The 14,162-nt window shown below is 34.0% G+C and overlaps 1 protein-coding gene across 5 annotated transcripts in view; it reads left to right on the top strand.

The window, feature by feature from the left end:
- Positions 1-975: 975 nt before the first annotated feature.
- RIT2 (Ras like without CAAX 2) overlaps positions 976-14,162 on the top strand; it is a 475,191-nt gene continuing 462,004 nt past the window's right edge. For 2 of the 5 annotated variants that reach the window (XM_049112675.1, XM_049112676.1), the window contains exon 1: positions 1,092-1,237. Coding sequence is in view for 1 of the 5 variants with exons in the window: in XM_035719223.2 (XP_035575116.1) it covers positions 1,204-1,237 (34 nt within the window). In the remaining 4 variants the exon portion in view is untranslated. Of the gene's footprint in view, positions 1,238-14,162 lie in introns of all 5 variants that reach the window. The other 3 variants (XM_025429017.3, XM_025429018.3, XM_035719223.2) reach the window with 2 other exon arrangements.

Here is a 14,162-nt window from a genome sequence, read left to right on the forward strand (position 1 = left end):
GGGAGGAGGGTGGAGCAGAGGGAGAAGGAGGAGCAGACTCCTGCTGAGCAGGGAGCCTGACATGGGGCTCCATCCCAGGACCCTGAGATTATAACCCGAGCTGAAGGCAGATGGTTGACCAACTGAGGCGTCCAGGCAGCCCAATATATGGCCTTTTTTGACCTATGTCTTCCATAGTCAGAGTGGGTGACTTGGCTGAATAAAGATCTTATGTCCCAGAAAAGATCTAATTGCACTGAACAAGAGATGACAATTTCAACCATGTTTGGTGACCAACTTATTCTCCCCAGGGCTCACTGGAAGAAACGTTTTCTATACTTCCCCTGCCAATCTGTGTTTCAGTATATTTCTGATCCTTCCTGCTATCATCCATTACCTGATATCTTCTTCTGAAGTGGCTTTCATTCTCTTCACTTATTATAGAAATATAATTCCAGAAAATAGAAAAAAATCTTACTACCATTACTACAGCCTTTCCCTCCCTTCTCATAAATAATAGAACAACAGAATTGTATATTTGGAAGAAAAATCTTATGCATGCAGTCAGCTGATCATGTCTTCATTACTTCTCCTTGGAAAGAAAATAAGTCAAGGAGAAAACATTTTTACAGCAAACCAGAGAATCCAAAACAGACTTATAGAATTGATGGAAGAGTCATTGTGCACATCCAAGAGATATATTTTAATAATGGAGAAAGAAGGAAAGATGTCTGAAAGTCCTAAGAAGGAGAGTTTAGGGAATGAGCACTGCCTTTGTAGTAATCATGCAGTTTATTGTATAAGAGTCACAGATTAGCAGAGATATTAAGTCTCTTTGATTTTGATTGGATGAATGCATATTTAGAATATTTTTAAGCTTCTGTGAGATAGTGAAAAATGCTAAAAGTTGTCTAATGTTTAAGTGAAGTGATCAGAACATTTTTATCACTGCCTGCTTTCACTGTTTAGTAGAATGGGCTCGTGGACATGGAAACCATTCTCTGCATGTGCTCTGCTATTTTTGAATGTTGCTCTGCTACAGAGCTGGAGATAAGGAAGCAAAGGGATGGGGTAAGGGATGGAGTGGAAACTTCTCTGCAATTTTTAGTACAGCTGCAGGTCTGGGTGATTCTAAACCAATCCTCAAAAATGAAAGCGTCCTCTCCTGTGTCGGCACTCTGCTCGGGGAAGGTGTAGTGGGAGAAAGTTCAGAGGCAGAGCAGCATGTGTCCTCAGGTAAAGAGATACTGGAATGAAGGTAAGAAAACAAGATTCACTCAATAGCTACATGATCTTACAAATGATTTAAAATTGCCCTGGGATCACATCTGTAGGTAATAACAAGATTATTTTATTCATACCAGACTTAATTAACTTGTAGTCAGGTGGATAACAATAACTAGTGCTTCTCTGGTTTTTGTCGGTTGTCTGCTCTGGGAATATCTGCTTGCCACCTGTCCGCCAATCTCTTCATCATTTGTTGGGGGTTTTTGTAGAAACATCACATGTATATCCAGCCTTTGTTTCTTTTTTCCTCTCCCTATTCCCCATCTATCATGTTTCCCATGAAGCTATGAAAAATGGTAGCTACTTGTTTCTTCTGTTCCAAATGTCCACATACATTATCCATCTATATCTTTGAGGCCATTACAAATGTTTTCCCACAGATTGAACTGCTCTATTGCTAGATTTTACTAAATTCATTGAGGTTTTGTGTGTGTGTGAACACCTCTCAAATTCGCATTTGTTTTGAGATAAAATGACTTTAGGGGAATACTATATAGCACATTATATGCTTCTGAGTGGGGAAAATGGGAATGTTTAGGAAGAAAGGATAAGCCAAACCCCAGAGCAACTGAAGAAATACCCAAGTCAGCTGAAGAAATCTCTGTGAATGCCAGATTAGTAAAAGGTCTCTTAGAGTAGTCTCATAGGGAGTGCTAAGTACAAACCAGAAAAGTGAAGAATTTGTGCAGTGGATAATCCCCTACCTAACCAACTGAAAAACATTAATACAAGTCAGTTTGTGGTACCTCTATGTATTCACAAATAGCTATACCAGTGAGTATAATTTAGACATAAAAAAAAGTTTTTGAAAGTTTTATACATTATCATAAATATAAATATTATTGTGATATTAATGAATGGGATTTAAAAAACAGAAATCAATTAGTGTATGAAGCCAAACTGTTGTTATAAGAATAAATTGTTTGCCAAGGAAAATGTTGGAGAGAGTTATTTATAGCAGACAAAAATTCCATTTCCCACTTCTCCTGGTATTTAGGCCAGGACATATAACTAATCTGGCCAGTGGGTTGTGGGGAGCAGTGATATAAGTCACTTCTAGGTCTTTAGCTGTAGAACTTCTCTTGGGTGCTTTCATTTCTTTCGTGCACCTGGAGGCAAAGACCTATGAATGGAAGTCCTCTCTCTGCCAGAGGAAGTCGGAATCCATGAAACAGCACAAATAGGATAATGGCCCCAGAGAACACGACCAGTAGCATCCATGTTGGATACTCCAAGGTGATGATATTAACCTTTGTTATGCTGAGTTACTCTGACTGGGAATTTATCTGTTATCATTGAACACTATCCTACTTGGAATAACATATTGCTAATTACATATACTTTCCAAGACCATTTTAGAACTATCTTTTATCCAAGGAGACACTCCATTTTTCTTTTTTTCTGACAACGGGAAATGCTATTGGTGACACAAGTTTAAAATGTCTACTTTACCCTAGAGTTTTATAATTTGCCTTTCTCTCATTCTAATACCATCCCCTTGGTATATTTATGTGGTAAGAAGCTCAAAGTGACACACATCTTAATGTGATTTGAGTAGCACAGACTATAACTTTTATCTACTTTTATTCTGAACAAACACCCTCAATTAATGGAATCTAAGATGTGAATACATGTTTTTAGTAGCTGTTGCTACCTTTTTTCCCATTTGACTCATGTAACATTGTGAATTATAATTATAAATATATATTTGGTCTTCAACTCTTTTCCTGGCAAGGGGCTTTTAAAACTCTTGGAAATTCCTGTGATGAGAACCATAAAGGTGTCTTTTTTTTTTTAGATTAATATGGTGAGTTTGAGAAACACCTAAGGATGGGGGCTGGTTGCCAATGGAGCCAACCATATGATCGGAGGATTGGAATTTTCAGTACTACTCTCAGACCTTTGGGAAGATAGAGGGGTTGTAGATTGAATTTGATCACCAATGGCCAATGGTTTATTCTACTGTGCCTGTGTTATAATGCTCCTCATATACCCAAAAGGACACTGTTTGGAAATCTTCTGGGTTGGAGTAACATGGTGATTTGGGGAGAGTGGTGGTCTTTTGGAGAGGGCATGGGAGCTTCTTAACCCTTTCCCATACCTTGACCTATGCATCTCTTTCATCTGGCTGCTCTTGAGTTATAGCTTTTTATAATAAACCAATAATCTAGCAATTAAAATGTTTCTCTGAGTTCTGTTCTCTAGCAAATTAAGCCCAAAATGGGGTTTGGGAACCTTGGATCTATAACCAGTCAGAAGCACAGGCAATGACCTGGACTTGCAATTTTCTTAAAGGTGTGTATGGGAGGGAGTCTTATAGGACTGAGCCCTTAACCTTTGGCACCTGATTCTATCTCCTGGTAAACTGTGACAGAATTGAGTTAAATTACATAACAGCTAGTGGGGATCTCTGGGTGGCTCAGCAGTTTAGCACCTGCCTTTGGCCCAAGGCGTGATCCTGGAGACCCAGGATCGAGTCCCACATCGGGCTCCCTGCAGGGAGCCTACTTCTCCCTCTGCCTGTGTCTCTGCCTCTCCCTCTGTGTCTTTCATGAATGAATGAATGAATAAATAAATAAAATCTTTTAAAAAAAAAGGATAACAACTAGTGTCTGAGAATTGTATAATAAGAGTAAAAATTTCTTACATCAGAAATGGGTGCAAAATTGTAACTCATAATAGGTGTGTAGTCCTATCATATTATTTATATTACAGTTAGGACAGATTTTTCATAATTGTCTTTCAGTATGTATTAATATTCAATTCTTTTGAAATTAATATCGTTTGATTTTTTTTTAAGACTTCATTTTTAGGAGTACCTGGGTGGCTCAGCTGGTTAAGCATCTATCTTTGGGTCAGGTCATGATTCTGGAGTCCTGGGATAGAGTCCCTTGTCAGGCTCCGTGCTTAGTGAGGAGTCTGTTTCTCCCTCTGTTCCTCCCCCTGCTCATCCTCTCTCTCTCTAATAGATAAATAAAATCTTAAAAAAAAAAAAAAAGAGGGACACCTGGGTGGCTCAATGTTTGAGCATCTGCCTTCAGCTCAGGGCATGGTCTCAGAGTCCCAGGATCCAGTCCCACATCAGACTCCCCCCAAGGAGCCTGCTTCTCCTTCTGCCTGTGTATCTGCCTCCCTCTGTATCTCTCATGAATAAATAAATAAAACCTTTAAAATATATTAAAAAAATAAAGACTTCAATTTTAGAGCAGTTTCAAGTTTGCAGGAAAATTGAGCAGAGAGTACGTATTTCCTAAGTAACCTTTATACCCCTTCTTGAACAGCCTCTGACACTATCAACATCTTGCACTAGAGTGACACATTTGTTGCAATCAACAAATCTAAACTGAATGGTATTATTATCCAAATCTGTAGTTTACAATAGGGCTCAATCTTGGTGGTGTATATTCTATGGGTTTTAGGATATGTATATTAATGTGTACCCATCATGATAGTACCTAGTAGCTTCACTGACCTAAAAATATTTTGCAATCTATCATTCATCCTTCCCTCTCCCCTATGTCCTGTAATCTGCTGGTATTTTTGTTGTCTTCATAGTTTTACCTTTTCTAGAATGTTATGTAACTGGAATCATAGTATGTATTCTTTTTCAGATTGGCTTACTTCATTTAGTATTATGCACTTAAGATTCTCCTGTCTTTTCATAGCTTGATTATTTCATTTATTTTTAGCACTGAAAAAATTCTATTTTTACCACAGTTGACTTATCCATATATCTACTGAAAGATATCTTGATGGTTTATACATTTTGGCAATTATCAGTAGAGCTTCTATAAGCATTCATATGTAGGTTTTTACATATGGACATAAGTTTTTAACTCATTTGGGAAAATACCATGGAGTATGATTGTTATAGGATATGGTGAGAATACATTCAGTTTTGTTAAGAAACTGCTAAAATGTCTTCCAAAGTGGCTGTACCATTTTGCATTCCCATTAGCAATGAGAGTTCCTCTTGCTTCATATATTTGCTAAATTTTGATTTCTCTGTTTTGGATTTTGACCATCCTAATTGATGTGTAGGGTATCTCATGGTTTTAATTTGTAATCCCTTAGTGACATATGACGTTGGGCCTATCTTCCAATACTCATGTATTCTTTGGTAAGATATATCCATTCAGAGCTCTTATTTTTTAAAGGATTATTTTCTTGAGTTTAAAGAATTCCTCATGTATTTTAGGTAACAGTCCTTTTATCAGATGTCTTATGTAAGTATTTTCTCAGTTTATTGCTTATCTTCTCATTCTCTTGGCAATGTCTTTTGCAGATCAGAAGTTTTTATTTGATTCTAAAAGTCATTGTCAAACCCAATGTCATCTAGATTTTCTACTATGTTATTTGCTAGGAATTTTGTATTATTGTCCTTTACATTTAGGTCTGTGATCCATTTTGAGTTCATCTTTTTCTGCATCTAGGTTCATTTGTTTGTTTTTACATGTGGATGCCCAATTGTTCCAGCACCATTTACTGAAAGAACTATCTTGTCTCCATTGTATTTTCTTTCTGCATTTGTCAAAGATCAGCTGACCTTATTTGTGTGTGCTTACTCTGCATTTGACTCTGTTACATCATTCTCTTTTTCTATTCCTTTGGTGAGTTAAGGTTTTGAACATTTCTGCTGATTTCTATTACAGATAAGAATGGGCTTTACATTTTATAAGAAGAGAGTAGGCTTATTTTTAAGTCCTCCAATATATTTCCAATATATTCCTCCATAATATCTTACTTAAATATTATTATTAATAAAAAATTAAGTATGAAATGGAGATTGACCAAAATGCCAAGTTGACAATTTTCTTGTTAGAACATTTTTTATTATCCAAATAGAAATACAACCATTTTAACCTTTCCTTTCAAATCTATTTTAATCATGAATGTGCTCAGAAGTTGCTTATATTTTCTCTCACATTCAACACACTTTCAATTGTTTGTAGTACTTGATTACTGCTATTCCATAAGTTATTTACTTTAACATATAGGAGTGGATCAATTTTAAATAAACTTAAAATTGATTAGACTTTTTTTTCATTGAAATAGTATTTAAGAAAGGCTTTCACTTTTTATTTTACCTTTTTAGTCTAGCAAGAAACAGAAAAATTTTCCTTATAAGGTGCTTTTTGACCTAGTTAATTTATTAATTTGAATAATTTAGATAGTGTTTTCTTCATCATGAGTTCAATACTAGGTATAAATCCAGGTGCAAAATCACCTCTGATAATTATACTCTTGGTTAAATGAGACTGAATTGCTATGATTATGAGGAGATTCTTCTGCTATTCCATTCTAAGGGCAATCAAGTAGCTGGAGAAGTAGATTCTTCAGCCTCTTAGATGTACTGTTTTTTGGTTTTTTTTTTTTTAATACTTTACTGAAATACTGAACCATATTGCTGACAGAAATGATTTATAAATGAAAAGTAACTTATACTTCAATATTAGTTTTAGACACAAATTTCAAGAAATTGCAATGTATTTTTGTTTATATTTGTATAAGCTGATTATATATTTTGAATAGGTTCTCATTATAAAAATATATCAATGTTTCTTTACAAACACTTTAGTGCCTGAGAAACATGGAAAATAAAAATTACAAAGAAAGTAATTTCTATATTCCAGACTCATGGAAGATTAGAACTGAGAAAGAACTTAGAAATAAATCAGTATTACAGTTTTTATTTTCTAGATTAGAAAACCAAGAAACAGAGAAAGAAAGGCAAAGTCTTAGACAATAGACAAAACAAGATTGCAAGTCTAGAGAGGTGGGAAACTCAAGAGATAAGTTCCCATATTGTTCCATTCTTTGCTTGGAGAAATAAAGGACGAATGCATAATAAGCTAGAATACAATCAGAACTCAGCAGATTTGGTGAGATGAAGGGGCAGAGATATGTGTGAAGGGAAGCTAAAGCAGGTCTGTATCTGTAATGCAGCACAGAGGGGGAATTGAGGAAGGAAGGTTATTTCCAGAAATCTGTTTGGGTCTCAATTGAGTCTTCAGCTGAGGACAGGGCAGCACATGCATAGAATAAGACTACTTGAGGGTCACCAAGAATAGCTGCCATGAAGCTGAGAGTAGAACAGAGATACCAAGAGGTCTAGTGATGGTGGTGGGGCATTATATTTTCAAAGAGTGGCAGAAATACCTATTATCTCATTAACATTCAGACATCCTGCTGGGACTTCAGAAAATTCTCCTATAAGAAGCAAGCACCACACCTTAAAATAGGACCTACTCTAGATCCAATCTAAATCAAATTCTTGGGCAGAATGGGTGGCTCAGCGGTTTAGCGCCACCTTCCGCCCAGGGCGTGATCCTAGAGACCCGGAATCTAGTCCCATGTCGGGCTCCCTGCGTGGAGCCCGGTTCTCCCTCTGCCTGTATCTCTGTCTCTCTCTCTTTGTGTCTCTCATGAATAAATAAATTAAATCTTAAAAAAAATTAAATCAAATCCTTGCAAGATATGCAAGATAGACTCTGAGTACCATCTAGTTAGAGGGGTATGAGAAACATTTTAAGTTTTCCAGAGACCTGCCCTAACAATGCATTAAAGCAAGCCTATGGTAGGACAGGGAAATCACTCAGTAATTATACTGCCTACTACAAAAATCAGCATTCTTCAGAGAAAGATAACAGAATCCAAATTTTTTACAACATAGTATCTACATTGCCCAGAATGCAATAAAGAATTTGCTAGATATGCAAAAAACTGGAAACTTGTTCCCATAGTTCAGAAAAGAGAGCGCTCAATAAAAACTGATCTTGAAATAATCCAGATATAAGATTTAGCAAACATTGTTAAAGAAGCATATTATAAAATATGCTCACACAATTAAAGAAAAATTTGATTTTAATGAGGAAACAAGAAATTTAACAGAGGAAATAAAATTATAAATGAAAGAAAGAAAATGAATATTTTATAACTGGCAATTGCTCTAACTAGAATAACAAAAATAAACTTAAGTAGACATAGAAATTTTATGACCTACTATAAAGTGACAGATGTTTAAAAATAGTCATTCATATAGAAATACATATATAAGTTAATGGAACAAAATAACAATCCAGAAATAATTCATATGCAAATATTCAAGTTTTTGAATCATGGCAGTATGGCAATTCAATGGGAGAAATGATACATTCCTTTAAAAGACATGAGACTGGCATAAATAAATATATTAAAAGTTGAATATTGGCCCTGACCACATACCATGAACAAAAATTATTTGAAAATGGGTAATAGACCTAAATATAAAAGTTGAAATATAAGAATACTGAAAGAAAAAAAGCACAAAAAAGCTGGTAAGTTGAAATTGACCAAAATAAAAAATCTTCTCTTTAAAATGAATTATTATGAACAATAAAAATCATTACAGGGTGGGCAAAAATATTCACAATACTATTTCTGTCAACATATTATGAATATATATAAACCTTTAGAATTCAATTTTAAACATGGACTGATGAATGATAAAAAGAGTGGTATGTATAATGGAATATTACTCAGCCACCAAAAAAGAGTGAAATTTTGCCATTTCTAATGACGTGGATGGAACTAGAGCATATTGTACTAAGCAAAATAAGTTAGAGAAAGACAAATACCCTATGATTTCACTCATGTGGAATTTAAGTAGCAAAATAGATGAACGGAAGGGAAGGGAAGACAAAATAAGACGAAAATGGACAGGGAAGCAAACAACTGTGTTTAGTCTCTATTTCATTTAGTTCTGCTTTGCCTTTTAGTGTTTCCTCCCTTCTTCTAATTTTAAGGTCAATCTGTTTTTCTTGCTTTTCTGTTCTCTTTTCTTTCTCTTCTATCTCTTTCATTTGTTCTAGTTCCTCGAGGTGTAAAGTTAGGTTGTTTATATGAGATCTTTTTTCTTCTTTAAAGTAGGAATTTATCACTAAACATCCTTCTAACTATTGTTTTTGCTGCATACCAAAAGTTTTGGGATATTGTATTTGTACCTTTAAAATGTGTACCTTTAATTTTATGTAAATTGTATCTAAATGAAGTTGACTAAACACAAAAACGCGGTGTATGAATGAAGCAATCAAACAAAGAAAGCCAGGATTGAACCTATTCTTCATTATTCATTTACTCACATAGTAAATTCTATGAAAAGCCCAAATCTAAGATGGGAATAAAAATACATATACAGAGAAAAGGTAACGTTAATCACAGGAAATGTAAGTCTATAAAATTTGAATATCAGAAGGACAGTACCTTGAACTAAAGCTTGTAAATGATAGGTAAGATGTCTAAAATCACCTTTTAATCTTTGGAGTATGGGATGCCTGGGTGGCTCAGCAGTTGGGCGGCTGCCTATGGCTCAGGGTGTGATCTCGGAATTGGGGATCCAGTCCCGCATTGGGCTCCTTGCAGGGAGCCTGCTTCCCCCCTCTGCCTATGTCTCTGACTCTCTCTCTTTCTGTGCCTCTCATGAATAAATAAATAAAATCTTAAAAAAATAATCTCTGGAGGAAAATGATTGAGAAAAAATGATCATAAAAGTTAGAGTGATATTTATATAATGCTCCAGTATGGAATTATAGAATGTGAAGACTGTTTTATTTCTTCTCATTTCTAAGATAAATAATGAAAGTCGATTTAAAAAAAAAAAAAGGTTAAAAAACCCCCCACTTCATTACAATGAGGAGAATGGAGATTTGAAATGATATATATTAGGATACTGAAATGATTTTTGTTCAATGTAAAATCAAATGGTTAATGGCAAGGATTTTGTGCATCAATGCAAAGTGCATCAATGCAAAGATATCACTGATCATTGTCTTATAAGACATAGAAACATAAACTAATAAATTAAAAAGCAAATTAATAAGCAAGTATTTTATTAATAAACTACTTAATAAATTGGTTAAACTTTGACAGTAAAAAGACCTCATAACTCAATTGAAGAGCTGGTTCTTTGAATAAACAGATACAAAGTGGCCAATATATTTTTTAATTGAGAAAAACACAACAGTATGTAAAAAAATTAATAGAATATCAATGTAGTAAAGATGGAAAAAACATTAAGAGATTATCACATTCAAATCTATATAATAAAATTGGAAGTACTGATATAAGTAAGAATGGTATGGAAATGTATAAATGATTAACACTGATTCAAGAATTAGTTACCAAAACCAAAATAAATAGACCACGTAATTGGGAAAAAAAATACTATCTTGTATAGAGGAAATTTTTTTTAACCTCTTTAAAGACCATATCATTTATTTATTTCTTATACTGTTTAAAAGCCTGGGGAATGAAATAAAAAATACTGCACACTCATTTTACTAAGTTAAAATATACCTGATTCCAATATTGTGTGTAGAGATATAAATTTCATTAAAAAATTAGTACATTCGGTCAGAATACTGTTACAAGATCTGTTTTTGTTTGTTGTTTGTTTTGTTTTGTCTTTTGTTTTGTTACAAGATCTGTTAAGGCTTATTACAAGAATAAAAGAAAGACTATGATATTAGGAAATACATTAAAATTAATTATATTAAAACTTCAGAAGAGAAAAGTCATAAGGATAATAGATGCTAGAAAAATATTTAATAAAATCGATTATCCATACCAAATCTAATAATAAAAGAATGTCCTCTTAACATGAATAAAATATCTAAATCAAACCAATTATTAGATTCATTTGAACAGGTGAAACACGAAACATAGAAAAAAAGAAAAAATATTTCATCTATTATGCAGCATCCTAGTGGAAGATGAGGCAATGTGATTAGAGGTTAAAAAATGAGAAGATGATAAAAAATATCATTAATCTAGATTAATATAATTGGTCATCTAAAAAACTTAATAAAATTGGGGCACCTGGGTGACTCAGTGGTTGAGTGCCTGCCTTCGGCCTGTGGCATGGTCCCAGGGTTCTGGGATCAAGTCCCCAAATCAATTTCACTGTCGGGAGCCTGCTTCTCCCTCTTCCTGTGTCTCTGCATTTCTCTCTGTGTCTCTCATGAATGAATAAAATCTTAAAAAAAAATCTTAATAAAACTCACTGAGGGGTACGTAGGTGACATCTGACTTCAGCTCAGGTCATGATCTCAACATCCTGGGAACAAGCTCTTCATCAGGCTCTTTGCTCAGCAGGGAGTATGGTTCTCCCTTTCTCTCTCCCTATACCTCTCTCCCCACTTGTGCTCTCTCTCAAATAAATAAAATTAACAACAACAAAAAAAAACCACTGAAAAACTTTTGAGGTAATATAAATGGTTAATAATGTGATCAAATAGTCAATAAATGTGCAAACATCAAAATCATTTTTTCATCTATTAATAATAAGCTATGAGAAAAATTATGCAAACATAATTTGCTATTTCAATATGATATATACTTTTTGAATAGCATACAGTTATATACTACATGATACAATGTGAAATATTCACAGCATCTTTTTATTTAAATTGTTCTATATATATGAAAAATTATACAATATCCAGCAATAGAAAATAATATTTGAATAAAGTTGCTGTTTCTAAAATAGTAATGTAGAATATTATAAGGATAAAATTATTTTAAAATTAATCTAAATATCACTAAATGTCAGTAAAAGATTTTTTTTTTTTTAAGATTTTTTAAGTTAATAAAATAAGCCTAAATTTCATGGGAAATAATATATATATATATTTATGGGAAATAGTAATATAAATAATTATTAACATAATATTTCATGGGAATAACATATAACTTCCAGAATTTGTTGAACAAGAATATTACCACATATATTAAAATATGTACACTAAATACATTAAAATTGGTGCCACAGTATTTAACATGATGTGATACTAGAATCATAATATACTATCTATAAGAACTTACAAAATAGTAAACATTTTAATAAACTATAAAAGTGGCATTTAAAATAATTGGAAAAATAATTGGTCTCAAAGTAACTGCCTAGTGACTTAATTTTACATGTCTTAGGTTATATATGTCGTATATCTCAAGAAAAAGATATGTAAAGAGGCATATAAAGATGCACAATGACAATCTTGTAGTTTGCTTCTGTCTTAACCACCAAGGTAAATACTTCATTCATATTGGAAGAGTAAATAAATCCACTAAAATCACACTTAAACTACATTTGGAGCTTGCTTTAATTTAAGCAATTCCTGATACTACGTCAGCTTTTCATACTGCTTAAGATTGATGTGGATTTTTATTCCGTATCTCTAACCTGTTACATTCTAATGAAATGAACATCCCTCTGTGAGTCCTTAGGCAACACTTTTCAAATTGTACTCCTTCATATGTTTATACACAAATGCTTGTTTAAAAATTAGATTTTAACATATTCCTAATAATTTAGGGAATTAACAAAATCACTTTATAAACATTAAGTATTAAACTTAACATACAAGAAATGACTGACAAATTGGTTTGGCATGCCAAGTTTAATTTGTTTCCATGAAGTTTATAGAATAAAATTCTGCGACCCAGCAATTGCACTGTTGGGGATTTACCCCAAAGATACAGATGCAATGAAACGCCGGGACACCTGCACCCCGATGTTTATAGCAGCAATGGCCACAATAACCAAACTGTGGAAGGGGCCTCGGTGTCCATCGAAAGATGAATGGATAAAGAAGATGTGGTTTATGTATACAATGGAATATTACTCAGCCATTAGAAACGACAAATACCCACCATTTGCTTCAACGTGGATGGAACTGGAGGGTATTATGCTGAGTGAAGTAAGTCAATCGGAGAAGGACGAACATTGTATGTTCTCATTCATTTGGGGAATATAAATAATAGTGAAAGGGAATATAAGGGAAGGGAGAAGAAATGTGTGGGAAATATCAGAAAGGGAGACAGAACGTAAAGACTGCTAACTCTGGGAAACGAACTAGGGGTGGTAGAAGGGGAGGAGGGCGGGGGGTGGGAGTGAATGGGTGACGGGCACTGGGGTTATTCTGTATGTTGGTAAATTGAACACCAATAAAAAATAAATTAAAAAAAAAAGAATAAAATTCCCACTAGTGTTGTACATATATAAGTTAAGTTTCTTGGAAATGTTTCATGGTGCAAGTTTTCAGCCCTCTACTGGTCTTTTCCTTTGGACTATTTCCTTCATTGTTTTGTTTGTCAGTTTCGCTTATATAGGACAACTAACCAAAGAAAACTGACACCATATGGACAGCTTATTTATGCTGAACATGGGAAAGGACTCAGATGAGGTTTCTAGTCTCATATTCTAGTCTTGGCATGATTGTAGTACAGCAACTGGTGAACATGAAAAGCTTCCTTTTAATAATAGTGTATTATAATTCATTAATTTTAGGGTACTTCCTGGTTATAATTTAGTAAGACAAAGAATCACCATTCAGATGTGCTAGGTCTTAAAGTTAGCCTGTTTCAAATTAGACAACGTGCAAAACTAAATAAAATTTACTCCTTGGAAATTTTGGACAAATATCTGACGGTCATGGGTACTGAGATAACTGACATATCAAAATATCACATTTTTAATTTATTGATGAGCATATGGGATGAATTTTGACAAGGTAATATCAATTCTAGAATTTATCTGTTTTAGAGACTACTATTGCCCCCACACATCCACCTCTACCCTTCTGGACAAATGAGCGAATTAGAATTTTCCATCCCTTAGCAGTTAGACTCCTATAACTCATTCTGGCCAAAGAGTTGGGAGCAGAAGTGATAAGTATCATTTAGACATGGTAGCATTTAGTTACTGCTATGATTCTTCAGCCTTTCTTCCCTTGCAATGATGATCATGGAGTTAGCAACTGGTTGAGATAGCAGAACAAAAGTTCAAAGTAGCAGAAGCGCTATGTCATCACATGCAGTACTGTTCCTGATGAGATTCTTTGAAATTGTAGCAGACTTTG

The sequence above is a fragment of the Canis lupus genome, chromosome 7 (assembly GCF_003254725.2).
Source record: "Canis lupus dingo isolate Sandy chromosome 7, ASM325472v2, whole genome shotgun sequence".
Classification (NCBI taxonomy): Eukaryota; Metazoa; Chordata; class Mammalia; order Carnivora; family Canidae; genus Canis; species Canis lupus.